Below are 16,824 nucleotides of genomic sequence, written 5' to 3'. Positions count from 1 at the left end.
AAAAAAGTCTGTTCACCCATCGTCCTCCTGCCACCATCCACCACCAACTCTTGCACCCTGATTTGATTTGATGCACTTCCCTTCTTAATGGCACACAATATATTTGCTTCCTTTCAGTCTGTTGTTTTTAAAGGAATAAGATTATAGAGTAAGAGCAGGACAAAATCTGGGTTTTTTTTGTGACTATGGTGTTTCTGTGGTTAATTTTCATTATTTGGTATAATTTTATCATTACTTTTTTTTTAATATTACAGTTGAAAGCAAACCTGTGAACTGATGCAGCCAGGGCAGGACAAATGCATAGAGGCAGTATTCTAGTTATCTTGTAAGCAGATTAAAATGCCCAGTCTTCCCAGTTTGGGGGAATTACAGTGTGTGGATGACTGCAGCATGTGCAAGTCCAGGAACTGAATAAATTTTGTGCAGGACTTTGAAACAGAATAGTAATTTACTGCAAAAATTTCTAACTTGCTTGTCTGATGTTATAGATACTGCCCTGTGTCTCAATATTTTGTCAATGTTTTTATCACCGGCACCCAAGATAGCAAATCTGCTCCGTCTCAATGGACAGTTTGTTGATAGGAGGGCTTTAATGGATGTTATGCTGGTGATTTATTGCTCTGCAAATGGCCCAGATAACTGGCATAAACACACTTCTTTCCTTTTTATAGTACTACTTATTTTCTTATACACACAGTTTTTATCACTTTGCTGTAGCCAGTGAAGCAAGTGGGTGTCCAACAGGACTGTGTTGGGGTGTCTTAATGTACAGCCACAAAGTAAAGAAATATAAAAAGGGTTGAGAGGAAAATTGGAGATAGCATAAATTTCATTGCCATTATTTGACTGACTGCACGGATCTGTACTTGAGTATTACAAGCCTGTTCCAGTTATAACAGGCCTCTTGCCTTTTGTGGTTTAAAAAACCCCAACAATCCAGCTTTTGCAGCTCAATCTGCGTAGTAGATTAGCTGTTATTCATAAAGGAGGAAGCCTTAAGTGTAAGACACTCGCAGTTAGAACACTTTTCTAGACTTTTCCCTGGCCTGTGATAGTTCAGAATAGCTCTTTCCATGTCAAAGTGGTTATAGTCTGTTGCATTCTTACAGTCATCGCTGCCATCACTCAAGCCCTCTTATCTCTTGGCTTGTTTGTTTAATTTGTTATAGCTGCGGCTTAAAGCTTTTGATCCTGAAAAAGCTCATGCTGGTTTTGAACTCAGCAGTTGCTTTTCTAGGCAACACAAACAACTAAGAGTTCATCACTCCACTGTTCAGCTTTGTGCATTGGCTTCTCAAGGAATACAGTTTCAGGATTTTCTTCTGATATTTTAAGTCTTCCAAGGTGATTACTTGAAATTACTTTCATCTCTCTGGCCATGACCACCCATGATAATTATGTTTTCTTGTACCATAATGTAATATATAAACATAGTGCTGGGATTGCGAAAGATGGTAAGGTACAGAAAAATAATCTTTTCAGTTACTAGCAAGGAGAGGATCACATCAGGGTGATGTGTACTACTGGGAATAAGTTGTGCTGGATAATTTGTTGAACAAGCAATCACAAAAAAACTGAGGTCTTTAATAGCTTCTTGTATATTAAGATTCAATATTACAGCATCACCTGTTCTAGCAAAAGGATTCGGTATGACCGAGGGGTGTCTGGAAAAAGCCTCCTCAGTTTCTGTTGCATTGAGACATTGAACAGCAAGTTAATCAATTGCTTGGATCTTGATTCAGTTTGGGGGTTTTTGGAAGGAGTTTAATGCAGAAGTTAAGGATCCGTCTGTATTCATTTTAGGCACCTGCAAAGGTTTTAAAATTCTTCTTCTCACACAAAGCATTTAATGAGTCTTTCCAGAAGTTGCAAAGGAACCATTCCGAGGTCTTTTAAGCATTTTCCTTTGCAAATTTATTGCTCATGGAGTACAGGTGTAAGTGAGCTCTACCAGTTGCTCTGTACTGAGCAACATTTTTTTAAATGTACATATGACTGTTCCCTTGAATACAATTTCCAAAGCAGGATTCAAATAGAGAAATAACAGTGGGTTTCTACCTATGTTTGGAGCTTTGAATGTCAGGAATGCTTTTGCGCAAATGAATTTTGAGCCCCATATTCTGTAATGTTTCTGGTAGAAAACCCACTTCATATGAGTGACTAATACTTGCAGTTAGAGGTCATACTGCAACTAGAGATTCATGAATGTGTGAAGTTGAAAGTAGGAAGGCGAAACATTAGCAAATTTTAGAAAATTCACAATTGTGCAAATTACAGTTCTGTTGAATCAATGTGGTTTGTTCTGACCTTAGTATACAGAAAACCAGTAGCATATGAACCTTTGCATCTGACTTTCTCAAAGTTGAAAGAATCCTTTTATTCTTAAACTTTGTCAAAAATCATACTGATTGCCGAGTAATAAGTGTGAGGCCAGCTCCTCCGATAATTAACCCAAAGGGCAAGAGTTCTCAGCACAAATAATGTTTTCATGATATCTGCTTTTGTCTTTTCATTCTAGTTCAAGGGAATGGGGCATTTAAATAAAGATAGGTAGGTGTATTATAGGCAGGCCTTTATTTTTAAAACAAACAGACAAAACCTCTGAAGTTCTCAGGATTAATAGTTGTTGATTTTTTGCTGAAAACAGCTTATCCCCAGGAAAATGGAAGGGCTGCATGTTTAATCTGGCTTTGTCACCAACATTCCTTTTCAGCTCAGAATTGCTATTTCAATAGCAATGGTTTGAAATTAGTGAATTCAAGATGAAGATCTTAATTTTACCAATACGCTGTGCAAGGATAAAGATGGGAGGAACTCTAGCATGCTTCATTAAAGATTGTTCAGGAATGTTTTGAAATCTCAGCTTTGGGGGTAATAGTTTTAAGGCATCTTAGTAACTGTTGCTTTCATTAACTCTTTCCAAAAGCATCTCCAATAATTTTTATCATTATTGTTGTTACAGCATATTTATATGATTTTGTCCCTAGCTGATCACTCAGTCACAACAGAATTAATTTGGGTTCATTTCTGATTTGTGTTGCTTGGAACCATTTTCTCTGCAGAACGAGAACATTGCCTAAGCTATCTGCAAGCAGTCCAGTTAATTCAGTCGTCAGCATAGTTTTATTTTCGCCACCCTCCCTTGCTTCTCCTTTCCCCCTCTCCTCCATCATTGTAACACTGTTCTCATTCAGAAGAGACTGGCTACATCTGATTTCCTTACACTTGCAAAACTTGTTACATGTACTAACTTTAACAGCATTTTGAAAATTGTAATTTGCCTTATCTTTGTGAGAAGATGTGTCAAGTTTTCTTTTTTGCAACTGAATCTGAGGATTGGCAGTCATTAATTGGTATTTTTCTTCACACTATGCTTGATAAGAAATGACTTTCCGTATAAGCAGATTTGTATTTTGAAATATTTGAAACAAATATAGTATGATGGAATTTCTTCTAACCCCTTTTGTCTTGTTACATCAGGTTTTTTAGTTGTCAAAGTAGGAAGTAGTGAAGCGATGGTGTTAACTTGCCTTAGGCAATTACTATCAGAAGCCTTTGATAAACAATGGTAAACTTTTCCCCTTTTTAAATTAATTCTATAAAAATATCTTTAAATCTGCCGAAACTCCCACACTCTTTTTCTAGACAATAAGGAAGTTGAGACAGTCTAAACAGCAGAAATGACCTTGTAATCAATATTACAAGCAGTGGAAGTTAAAATGATTGTGATATTGGCAGTATTTCCACAGCAGTTTAGATCCTGTTATCAAATTCTATTTTTTTACAGCAGAGTTTAAAATTAGGAAGGCAGTTAAAGGCTTGCAATTTACTATTTAAATATCTGTCTTGAGGGACTGCATATGCAGGTTTGTGTACATAGAAGTATGCTAATAAACTATACCGGTTTCACGTGCAAATAAAATGAAGAAGTGAAACACTAGTTAAACTTAAAACATTACTGGAATTTTATTGATGGGAGCATAAGCCAGAGAATCATCAGGAAGACTGCAGAAGCAGACAAGCTCTGTTGGATTGCTTTGCTTGGTTCTTTGGAAGATCCTGTGTGTACTTCCCCCACCCGCCCCCCCTGCCCCGCCAAGGCTTTTAAGGGCTTTAAATTTTTAGAACAAAGCCTTGTGTTTTCAGAATCCAGGCTATTTGTATGAAATACATGTTTCTGTCAAGCTTAAAGTAGGGCATCTAGACCAGTTGTTAGATACCTGTTTTTGAAGTCATCCCATTCTTTTGGCTGTTTGTCATAGATCGATGTATACAAGGCTTAATTTCTAGAAAAATAATACTCTTTTTAACTAAGTAGCTGTGTTAGATTTTTCCCATAGTTCTTTAGGCTGGCTTTACTAGAATTTTCAGAGGTTCAATACTTTAAATCGCTCAGACAATGATAGTATAGTTGCTGGTAATCACAATGAGTTTTTACAGTCTCTCTACCCTGAATTGAGCAGTGGAATTGAAGTCTGTTCTTAAAGATAATTTTACAAGTTTACCATCCACATGTACTTATTTTCTTTCTCATTTGAGATCAGAATGTTGCAGTCCTACTACATTCATCTTCATGAACAGAGCAGCCTTTGGTTGAATGTCTTCCATCATGGATGGTGAAGCTGAAAGCTGCTTTATGTTTTATAAGCAGGCAGTTGCTAATACTTTTTGCAGAATCAAATGTTACTTTTTACTTGCATGCTCCTGCACAGAAGTAGTACAAGTTAACTAATGATTTTTAGATTTTTGGGTAAGGATCTTGTACTAATTTAAAGGTTATAAAGGAACAAGCTAGAAATTTAATTTACTAAATTAAAAAGCCACAAGATGGCATCAAATTGTCAATTCTGTCTGTTGCTCCTAACCTTTTTTAAAGGTCAAAATATTACCAAACGTATGGATCTTTACATAGAAACCAATTGGGATACTGAATGTGCAATGAAAGAGTTAGAGGTTTTTTTCCCTTCCATTATTTGTACCTTGTGACACCACAATAAGAAACTTTTAATAGCTTTATTTTTTTTGTGCTTCAAGAGAGCAAACTAACAGGTATATGTGAAATGAGCCTCCAAGAAAAAATTCTACCAATATAACACGTTTTATTGCTTAAAACATGAGGGTTCCTTTCCTAAAACGTAGCACGAGTTACTTTCAGGGAAGCTCTTATTCCAGTTGAGAAACGAGTGAAAGGAACTTAACTGTGGATTTTAATGCTCATTTAGACTTAAGAATAAGTACTAGGTGTATCTAAAATACAGAAATTTTTCTAAACCAGAAATTGGGTCCTGGTGTGAGATGAATATTGGTAATTGTTGATTTTTGCAAATTAACACATAGAAGGACAGATCTATTTAGTTTAATTACAATGGTCAAAAACCACTGTTAGGCAGTTGTAAAAGCTGTTCAAAAAAAACCCCAAACCAAAAACCAAACGAAACCCCCCTACAGGGCACCCGCTCTTGGGTACGTAAATACAGCTGTAGATTGACTGTAGATCTCAGATTTACTAACAGTATAGACCTTCTAGCTCTATAGATGTACTATAAATAAATCTTCTTCTAAAAGTTGTTGAACTTATTACATTAAAATGGATTGAGGATGCAATATATTGGGAGACAGACGAGTGTGGTATGAATCTGTCCAAAACGATTTGCATCTTCATAATATATTGCAACTTGCCTGTATAATGTAGAAGCGGGGAAGGGAAAACGAATGTACATGTGAAAGCTGTATACAAAATGTACAGACTTAAGGGAATTTAAAGGATAGATCTAAAGCTTCTTGTTATTGTAAACATGGTTTACACTCACAAAAGTTATCAGAGCACATAGCAGTATCTGAATTTGTAAGACAAACGTAGAAATTGTGTGAAGGAACTAAGGAAGTAAAGCACACGCTAAAAGCTTAATTACCAGGGTGTGCAATAATGGAAGTCAGTCATCCCTGAGGGTGTGAGGGTTTTTTCCTTGTTTGAACATAAGTGGGAATCTGCATCTTTTTCACACTTACAAACCTGTTCTCTGTTCATGCATTGGTTTGTGGACCCAGTGTTTTTAGGTGTTTAGGTAGGACAGTGCAAAATAGCAGAAGGCATGCGCTAAAATAAAAACAGTTATTGAGCTGGCATTTTGTAAAAGTCTGGTATGATAGGAAACATTAGTACTGAAGCGGATGAATTCCACTGAAAAATATATTTACAGCAGTGTTTCTGTAAATGATGCCGTGAAATTCAGTAAAGTATGAAGCTTTCAGTATCTGTTTTCCTGATTTCATTTTATGTCAGGTTGTTGCTTCTGCATGGTTACATACTCATATATTTATTCTAAATTGTAAGTAAACTATATATAACTTTCTATGGCAAATTAGCACAACTAAACCAAGTAATACGTTTTTGATTAACATGTGATGTTAAGTGGTTGTCTTAAAGTTTTTATTTTTGAAGTTACATGGTTTTGTTACTGAATGAGTTTCAACTTATGAATATTCGTAATATACTCCTTTAACAGTCTCAGACAGCTTACGCATAAGAATTAGGTATGTCATCTTTGAGCAAAACGGTTAAGTGCTCAGAAACTTTGAGGAAATTGAATGTTCTTTAAATAGCAAAAGGGTGATTGCTGCTGTTTCGAATGCTTAGGGTACAGCTGCGCAAACAAAAGCTCCCCTAACTGGGGACTGAATTTGCAGTGTGCTAGTTACTGAAGAGTTAATCTTAGATTAAAAACTTCACTTTAGAAGTTCTGAAATATCTTACTGTATGCTCACTGAGAAAAAACCTACTGTCTGCGCAGGGAGTTAGAGCATGCAAACGAGAAGAGAAGCTGCCTCCGAGTAGCTAATGGGCCATGAGTTACAGCAGCACTTTTCCTGGTGTAGTTGAAGGAACCAGCTATGAAGTTTCCTCTGTCAACTGAATTTTCTTCTCCTGGGAGAAATCCTAGCAGATAGTTCTATGTGGTTATACCTGCCTTCTAATCAGAGCTTTTACCATAAATCAGTGTATTGTCATAAGAAAAACTCAGTCTGCATGCTTTTGAAAAGCCTTAATTCTGTACCAAAACTCTGCATGTTTTGTTGTCAGGGCAAGGTGAAATGTTAGCAAAGTTATCCAGCTAATAGCTTCCTTAATGGAAGCAAGTTTTCTTCTCCACTTTGTGTATCTCGTCAACCGTCGCTGCTCTGCACTCTCATTTTCTCCTCATCTTAATACTACATTTTTCTCCTTACAAACAATAATTTGAAATACTGATCAGAGTTTCTTTTGCTTCTGCGGTTTTTACGTAATAGGTGGTGGTGATTAGGTCACTGATAAACCTCTGTATCTGTTACAAAGGGTAGATGATGTGCCTTCATTAGGTAACAATTGAGCTTCTGTGCTAAGATGCCAGTGTCAGTTGTGAGCGGAGGTTCACCCCTGAAATGATCACAGTCTAAGGCGGTGATCTACAGAGCTAAGAACTGTGACCTCCATTTATTAATTTGCAGAAATTGTTCTTACAAGTAGAAGGGTCATAGGCATGGAAGTGGTAGCTGTCTTTGTATCTACTCATTTAAATGAATTTATTTCCTACCATTTATCAGATATTTTCATGTTGTTTTGGGGTTGGGTTTTTTTTGTTAGTTTTGGTTGCAACGTTCTCCAAGCCCTCTGCCTTTTCGTTTTAGGCTTCTGCACTAAGTTTCCCATTAATCATTGTAGAGAAGACAATTCAGAGGAAAGCATGAACAACTCTCAAATAGTTAATATACCAGGTATTTTGTCAGGCTTGATAGCCACTGCTCCTGTTAGACTATGTATGTTCTGGTGCTTTGTGGACATTTTGGTGAAGAGCAGGGTCACAAGCACAAGTCAAATGGAAACCAAAGCAAAGCTTTGGTTATAATTTGATTATAATACTTTCCAAAAATTCCCAAAAACTCTAGAAGCTCAGAAGCAGCTCCTGGTTCCCTCCCTTCATTGCAGATGCTGTAGGACCTGCATGGTCTGAGACGTTGCAGGCACTAAGGGAGGGGGAGGCAGAGAAGCTGCATTACTGATTCTGTAGTGGAGGAAAGAGGAACAGAGTTGTGGGACTGCAGCAGTAATAGTGAAGCATCCAAGCAAACTGGATTGGATTTAGAAGCTTGAGACTTGGCATCGCAGGAAATGATAATTCTTTAGCTTGATGTTTTTCTTTCCATTTCATAAACTGCGGTGAATGTAAGGAAATGTTATGGGAAATTTCTTGGTAGTTCTTCAGACTGTGTAATTAGTCCACCACAGGAACAGTCTTTTTGCCCAGAAAATGATTTTTTTTTTTTTTTAATAGAAACATGCAAAATGCTTTGTTTCCGCTTTCTTGGTTAAAAGATTGGTGATGTTGCTTCAAATACCTGTTTGTCAGTCACGGGGCTTCTCTCAAAGGTTGTCAGCCTTTCCCACTGCTGCTCTTTCAGAGGGTGGAATTTTGATTTTTACCGCTTTCTGAGTAATTACTGTTGAAAGGACACTGGCAAAAATACCTTTTCTTAGATGCTAAAAAACTAAGTCTTGAAATAACAGTTACTGACTCAAGTGCCCTACTTAGATGTTGGTATTTTAATAATCAGAAGAGAGTACAGCAAAACTTGGGATTAATCCATTTCTTGCAGTGTGGGGTTAAATCCTTCTAGTGAAGATTACCAGGAGGTTGCTGACTGTAAAAGTTACCAAAGCTGCACCGTAGCAAATGTCAGCTCCAGCCTATTGTAACTAATCGGGGATGGCTCGTTTTGTTTTCCGAAGGGCTTGTCAAGTGATCTTCTATTTGTACTTCACAGCTCTTGAGATAAAAACAGTTTTAACTTTAATGGTGGAAACTTAAAAGCAGTTTCTTTGTGTTATTTAAATCATGGAACTCGAGGCTGCCTGCTCATTAGCTTTTTTTGAGTTACAAAACACACTGTTGTTTACACATTGGCATGCCAATGGAGTAATGCCGTATTAGAGTCTTTTCCAGCAGGTTTTTCCCAGAGTAGGATCTCTGACCTTTCTGAGTGTCTCACCATTGTAGGATACGCTTCACAAAGCGTTGAAGTAATTTTCAGATAAAATTCAGGGTTTCATGTTAAAATGACAGGGTTTCCTGTCAGCCTTGAAAATCGAAGTGGCTGGCACATATAGCATGGTTGGTTTTTTTTACATTGTTACTAATGTATGTTTTGTTCAGGGAGGCTGCACAGCAGTAACTGAGAAGGGAATTTATTCTTGCTGGAGTTCAGTGTTGCTTTGGAACCAGACATGTGTGACCTCACTGTTCTCTGGTGTGTGTTGACTCTGCAGCATTAACAGGAATAGGTAGTAGTGGAGGTCTTTTGTTTGTTACATTAAGGTAATTGGATAAGGCATGAGCAGAACTAATTACCACTAGAGTGCTATTTCTGGGCACTAAAACTCTTCCAGGCAGGAATGCATTGCAATTTCTTGGTCCTAGTTTTCCATCCGGAGCTTAAGCAGATCTTGTTTTGAAATTTCTGTAGCCAGTTGCTTACATTTGCATTACTAACCCTTGGTGAAAATGATCATAGGTAAAATGAAACAATGATACAGAGCGAAAAGATGTCTTTTGCATACAGAAAAAATGTTTGACGTTTTGATGGTTAAAATGTAAACCTGTAAACCATGCTTAGGAGGTTGCCTGTCTTCCCCAAGTCTAAAACAGCATCTGTAAAGAGTTTTGAATATTTTTGCTGTTTTCTTCTCTTTAATGGAAATGTATTGCCCTCATTCTCGTGATACCCTCTGTAGTTCTGTGTTCATTTTAAAAAACTATGTACCTGACAAGATGCTCGTCTGTTAATGTTACTTCTTCTGCCTTCTTTTAAAAGGAAGGCGCTTCTGCTCGAAAAACACAAACTCCAGCAGCACAGCCAGTACCACGACCAGGTAAGGAAGCCTACTATCACTTATGCTTCTGTTCCAAACAAGTGTGAGCTTTAAAGGAGTACTATTTACAATTTAGGTTAGCTGGAGAATGAAGTGGGGATTGTTTATTTGTGTCCTTTAATTTCATATGTATAGGAAATAACACATAACTTTATTATTAATGTTATACCACAGGGCTTGGGTTCATTCTCTTCAGTGTGTGCCCAGTTAGCCCATAGAAATAGTGAAATTAAAAACTGACGAACCTCTTGGTTCTTGTAGTTCACAAATGCCAGCTCAAATATGTAATAAAAGCTGGTTTATACTCCAAGGAGAAAGAAGCTAAATAGAAAAGCTAATCTCAAAAAGAGATGTATAATCACTTCTGTTACAATATATCAGAAGCAAGTCTTTCTCTGAATGTGTTATCATTACTTCTTCACACTTTTTTAGCACCTAAGGTATTTGTAGTGGGGCCAGAATCCTAAACTGGCTTTTTAATTACCAGTTCGTAGACTTCAGCTTCCAAGTCAATTTTGTATGTCAGAGTGAATCCGAAATTGAGATTTGAAGACAGAATTATATGGGTACTTTGGTTTCTTTTAATGAGAAAAAAGTTTAAAAAATTCTTAAGAAGAGTTTTTAGAAGAGTGTAAGAGTGCAGACAGTATACGAGAGGATCAGTGTTTCCAAACACCTACGTGCATATCTGCATCTAGTTTACATACTGTGAGAATTTCTGGTTTGATGGAAGAAAGTCTCAAGAGAAAGGTGGTGTTTAAGAACAAGATGATGTTACGAAGGTATTGGGAAGGGGGCATTTTGGGTTTTTTGGAAACAAAGCTACCTTTAAAAATGAATATACTTTTTCTAGAAGTAATGCCTATACTTGTTGAGACTACTAAATGCTTTCAACGAGTGCCTTGCTAATTCCTTGAGATTCAGTAGGATTTAGTACTAAGACTTAATACTGTAAAAATGATTCTTCTTCAAAAATCTAGCCTAGTATTGAATACTGCCAGGCGTATCTCAATGCTGTTGTGCACAGGTTCTTCTGTTTGGTTATTTTGGTACTAGAAAGGTCAGGCTGCTTGTCATACTTACCTCCCTAGCCCCATTAAGCATAATAATGCAAATGGAGTTGACAGACAGTGGTATGAGATGGGTAGAAGTGGCAAGAACAGAAATCTGAGTTGTCACAGGTCCCTACTGTTATCTGTGACTTAATGCGTGTTAACTGGCAGAAGTGTGGGGTTTGTACGTTATATAGGTTATACTGATACTGCCCTTCTCTAAGGCCAGTCTAATCCATTATCTTGCCACTCTATTGTAAGTAGAAGAAAGAATAAAGTCTGAAGAAAAGCATATACTGCCTCATTCAAAAAAAAAACAACAAAAAAACCACAAACACAAACCCACCACAAAACTTTCTGCCCATTATAGGATTTTTGGGGGGTTTGAAACTTCTGAAAAAATCACTTGTTCTGTTCTTAGCAGTCAAAGTATTTAAAACATGCCATTTCCAGGAGGATGCTGCTTTGCACATAAGAAGCACTAGGTGAATTGGATAAAACAGTTGTACAAGACCGAGTTGAAAAAAATGAGATGTGCTTTTAACTTTTTTTTTCCTTCACCTTTCTGCCGTACCAGCTTTTCTACTAACCTGTCTTGTTACAGCTATCAAATTTCTTAAATTGTTTTTTTGTCCTTTTAGGGCAGCTGAAATGCCCGTGTATTTCAGGAACTTATTTACATAAGGAGATCTGTAGATATAAAAAAAAATAATTAAAAAAAATCATTGGGTAGGTAAAGTTCACATAGTTCAATATGGTGTTGCCAATTATATCTGTGCATTTGACAGTGTCAGGAAAAGATAATTAAGGATATGGTCTCAATATTTCAACAATGGCAACTATGTGTTGTGAATATTTATACTGTTCTAGGAAGTTTTGAAACAGTTGGTCATAAATAAACATGAGCAAGTTGGTGCTATGAAATTGGAAGTCAGTTAATGAAATTTGTTGTGCATAGTAGCAGTTAAGACTTGAGTTAGTCTACATCAGTCTTTCTACTACTCACTATTTTCTGATTTTGTGAATTTGGATAAACACATATGATAATTATCAAGCACAACAGTTCTTTCCTTGAGTTAGCACTCCTGAAAACTGAACTATAAAATGTTCATTTGAAGGGAGTCAGATTATTCAGTAATATCACCAAAGTGAAGAAACATTCTTCTCCAGCTTTGGACTGAAGGATCTCCCATGGTGAGGAGGTCACAACTTGGAAGACTGAAGTAGAAACATTTAATTGGGGGAATTCTTTGGTTTCTGTCTGGCCAGTATTGTTTGTGTGTTCTTGTTCGTTGTTTGGTTTTGGAGGTTTATTTGTTTTGGGTACCTTTTTGTTGTGTTGTGCTTTTTAGTTGTGGTTTTTTTTGGTGGTTTGTTTTTGTTTTTTTTTACTTGAGTGCTATCATATCTGTTAAGCTTCACTGGTTTTGGCACCCAAAGAGCTTGTGTAACTCAAACTGCAATGCAAAATTGAGTAAGCCTGGGATTCAGTTTTGATTGTTGAAACTTCTATATGTGTTAAGGATAGCTAAATCCTACAGATACCGTGCACAATAATAACTAATGAGAAGGTGAGGGTCTGTAAGTCTGTGTGAAACAGTCTTCCTGTTCGTTCAGCACCATTGAACTTAAGAGCTACCAGCAGCATTTTCAAGATTGCTGGCAATTTTTGTCAGTGGTGTAGTGCCCCAGCCTTTTGAGGGGATGGAGGGGGATGACTAGTTTTAGTAAAATCAGGAGAGATTGACTCAACTGTCCTAGCATTTATTTCAGACAGTCAGGAGCTTTTTCTCTTCTGAATACTGAGACCCAAACTACTTCTCAACTTTTTGTATTGCATCTGTGAAAATGATCTAACTACTGTAGTGTGACTTTTCTCTGTTCACTTCTGCAACTAAAAACATTGAAATGTTGCCTTATGATGACATTTGTATTTACGTATTAATCATTCCTGCTGTATTGTCTGTTTTTTCTCAGTTTCCCAAGCAAGACCACCTCCAAACCAGAAAAAAGGTGAGTCAATATTCATTTCAAACACAGTCCTTCTCATTTTTGTGTGAATTGTGCCCACTTTATCTTTTGCTGCAACCAGAAGCATCAGCATAAACAAGCAGTGGAACGCAGACAGCATTCTGTTTTGCTAAATATGGATAGGACCCATATTTAGACTCCTTATACAGGAGTACATTTTTTCGGTGAACGAAAGCCTTCAGTTTAGAAAAAGATTTACTACAGTTTTCCGTGAATATTTTTTTATGGTGTTGCTCTGTTAAGCAAGGGGGTTCTTTTTGTGTACAGTTCCTTTAATGAAAAAAACCCTGACAATCAAAACCATAACAGAAACCCCCCAGGCAAATGTAACTTTATTATCTCTACAGGATCTCGAACTCCCATAATCATTATTCCAGCAGCCACGACCTCTTTAATAACGATGCTTAATGCAAAGGACCTTCTGCAAGATCTGAAGTAAGTAGCTGATTAGAACATGCTGTATAAAAATGATTTTCAGATATAAAGGTGTACTGGCACCAAATTAGTAATTAAGCAAGAGGGAGTATCTACTGTCTCATGACAAGCTAGTCTTACAGACTAGAGTATGAAAGAAATGAATGCTTGAACAGGAGGAAAAACCCAAGAACTTATTTTCAGAGTTTTTGCGTGGTGGTGATCTGTGGGCCTAATGGGCAGAGTGACAAGAGAGTCTTAGGGTACCATTTCTGATGTCTGTTGTGCTTTTCTTTTATGTAATGTAAATGCACACATGTGCAACTGATCAATGAACCCTTACAATGGAAGAAGACTTAAGAGATGAGCAAGGGCAGCATGCTTATGGAGCTCAGAAAATATTTTGGCAAATGACCACAGTTACCAGCCACTGGAAGGTGGCCTCTGTTGTAGAAAAACAACTGTGTCAGCTGAGCAGAGGGCAGCTGGTTGTGTAAATAAAGACTATTTTTTTTGAGTTTGCATACAACAGAAATACACATTGTCTTTCAGTATTGATGCAAATTCATTCAGAAAAATATTAATGAGTTACTAAGATTTGTTTGTTGCATCGCACTTCTAAGATTTAATTCATTATGGCTGAATGCAATCAACACTACAAATTATTTTCTTTATAATAAGGTAAGATTCCCTGTTATGTAAAAACAACAAAACCTGTGTGTGCACACACACCCCACTTGCCTCACACCACCAGCCCCCCCCTCTTCCCCCCCCCCCCCCCAAAAAAATGTTTCTCCTTGTCGGTATTTAGAGTTGCCTATCTGTTAACACTGGTTTATTCTTGTGAAACAGGCAGCCATTTTCACAAAGAAATACACTGTTAGAGCTTGTCCGCAGTGGTACGTTCAAAAAAATTGAGAGCTGCTCTTTCTCCCATCTGCAGTGCTTTGCTTGTCCTTTATGAGACTATACACTGCTTTTCTTCAAAAATAGGCTGTCCTTATTGTGGTGCTACGGCTTTTACTGGAGTTGCCCTAGTTTTTGAAATTGTGCAGTGAGATACCAGGTACCTTCTGATCTCCAGCTATTTCTAGTTGTTAGATTACTGCCATTTATCATTAAAGACCCAATAAGTGTATTGGACTCTTGGTGCCTTTTCCAAAATATTTAATTGGAGAGAAGGCTGGCTTTTAACATTATAGTTTAATGTTCAGACAGTTCCTGGGCTGGTATAATTGTGTTGACAGAGGATGTTTCTTGTTTATGTGGGGTTTTATGTTTAAGAAAAATATTTCACAACTGGAAGCCTTGGATTTAAATCTGTAACTTGTGACTTTCTGGTACAGGAACATCTATAATGGAATAAAGCATCTATATGTTATGTCTAAGTATATCTGTGCTAGAAGGCTTGCACTGGTTTTGGCCCCACTGGGGTACAGTTAACTTCTTGAGACCTGCCTCAAGAGGAGGCTGATCGTTAGGGTGCAAAGAACGTGATCCAGAAAAAAATGAAATAAAGTTTAAGAGTTCAAGGGAGGACACTGATGTAGTTAACAAGTATGAAAGACAAAGTGAAAAAGCAAGGTATGTTAATGAATCAGAAGTGCAATAGCAGAATTCAGAAGAGTGAAATATTAATTTAGCCATGGCAGTTCTAGCACTCTTCTAGAAAATATGCCACCTGGCCTGTATACTTTTGCATTCAAATTTATTGAAGTAGTTTGTTTAGGAATGGCTGCAGGGATTGTTTTTACTGTTCAGGTATGCAGAGTGTAGAACTAGCCTTGATGTGGAGTGTGATTGATAGATACGTGATGGTTTTCCAAGGAAAGACATCTAATTTCTGCCTCTTAAGTCACCACCTTCTTTAACTTATTCCACACTTTGAGCTAAATTTGACAGAAGGGTGGGTTTGGAAAGCACGTGTCATCGCCACAAGTTTTGGAGTAAAGACATATTGTCCACATAGAAAAGACACACCCAGATTAATGCTTCCTCCCTTACCCCTGCTGAGGGAAGATGCCAGTACATGTGAATTTCTTGTGTTTCTAGAGGTAACCAGCCTGCTTCCATTAGCCATCAGAGGAGCTCAATGACAAAGCACAAGGCGAAGGGGTTTTTGGAGCTGGAAGGGTGAGAGCTGTTGCAGGGGAGACCGCTAAGAAATGCAGGAGAACCCCGGGAGAAGGCGGCCCCCAGGGTGGCGGTGTGGGAGCTGTGATGCTCGTGTGATGTGGGCGGTTGACAGGGCAGCTTTTTCTTCCGTGCCTGATACCTGAGGCAGCCCAGTTCTCTGAAGCGTGTGGTAACAAAGAAAATGGGGATTTGGGTTTTATAAATAAAACCAACTTTTATGACTCCCTCCATTTAAATGTTTCTTAAAACAAAATAAGGAAGAAAGTTAACTAAAATTATAATTAGAGATCAAACCACTTACAATCAAAATTTAGTCATTGCTGGGAATCTCTGTCTTTTAAGATAGTTTTGTTTAATAAGTAACTGGAATGCAAAACATTGTCACTTTGGATATGAGAAAAAGTAATTGCATTATCATTGGCAGACACTGTAGGTTGGTGGCTGTAAAATAAAGAGGACAGTCTTCATCCAGTACTATGGGAGGCATTAAATTCAATTGTCAAGGATTGAAAGAAACCTGTTGATTAATACCAACTTTTTTAGTAAGCCTTTTCATAGCTCTGTAATAAGTTGAGGTTGTTTTCCTTTGCCAAATTTGGCTGACATTTGTATGATGCTTAGCATCTTCAATTCATCACTAACGTTTTGCTCTTTTTTGAGACAGAGAATAGGGAAAGCAAGAAAGTGATCATCAGTACAATGAAATACATACTATTTTAAACCGGAAGCATTTTACTGGTTTACAGTATTTTTTAAAGATATCTGATTTGTCTGTTGGATATATTTGTTGCAACTTTGATTTTGTAGGATGACATTTCTATATATAACTGTAATATATATAAATCACATACTGAATAATATGCAAAAAATCTTGATGACCTTTTTTTTCCTAAAAGTTTATTTTTCTAAGGAGCCAAATACAAGATAAAAATGAAGAGTTTCTAAAATAATAAAAACATATAATTTAATTTAAAATCAGAACTGCAATATGTTATGGTATATTGTAAATCTTATTAAAAATATTTAGTATGATACACTTTATTTTTATTCAGTATCTGAATGCAACACTAGATATAATTACTGTGTAAAGTCTGGCTTTCCAGATGAAGTATTTGAGGATAACTGAAGTTAGGCTTTTCAGAAGCAATGCATCTGCTTTACATGGGCAGTGTAAAAAAAAAAAAAAAGTGAGGCAGGAGTTGTACCAGGCAGGTGTAAATGATTGGATAATGATTATGTATTTTTATTATGATGATGCTTTTACTCATAAGTTTCACCATATGTGGC

At 37.0% G+C, this 16,824-nt stretch overlaps 1 protein-coding gene across 1 annotated transcript in view; it reads left to right on the top strand.

The window, feature by feature from the left end:
• CDC73 (cell division cycle 73) overlaps positions 1-16,824 on the top strand; it is a 112,780-nt gene that overhangs the window by 81,402 nt on the left and 14,554 nt on the right. The window contains exons 11-13 of the mRNA XM_056355954.1: positions 9,847-9,904; positions 12,934-12,969; positions 13,335-13,422. Coding sequence (XP_056211929.1) covers positions 9,847-9,904; positions 12,934-12,969; positions 13,335-13,422 — 182 coding nt within the window. The remainder of the gene's footprint in view (positions 1-9,846; positions 9,905-12,933; positions 12,970-13,334; positions 13,423-16,824) is intronic.

Source organism: Falco biarmicus, chromosome 11 (genome assembly GCF_023638135.1).
Source record: "Falco biarmicus isolate bFalBia1 chromosome 11, bFalBia1.pri, whole genome shotgun sequence".
Lineage (NCBI taxonomy): Eukaryota > Metazoa > Chordata > Aves > Falconiformes > Falconidae > Falco > Falco biarmicus.
The sequence above is the reverse complement of the archived record's forward strand: the minus strand, read 5'-3'. Positions and strand labels throughout refer to the sequence as shown.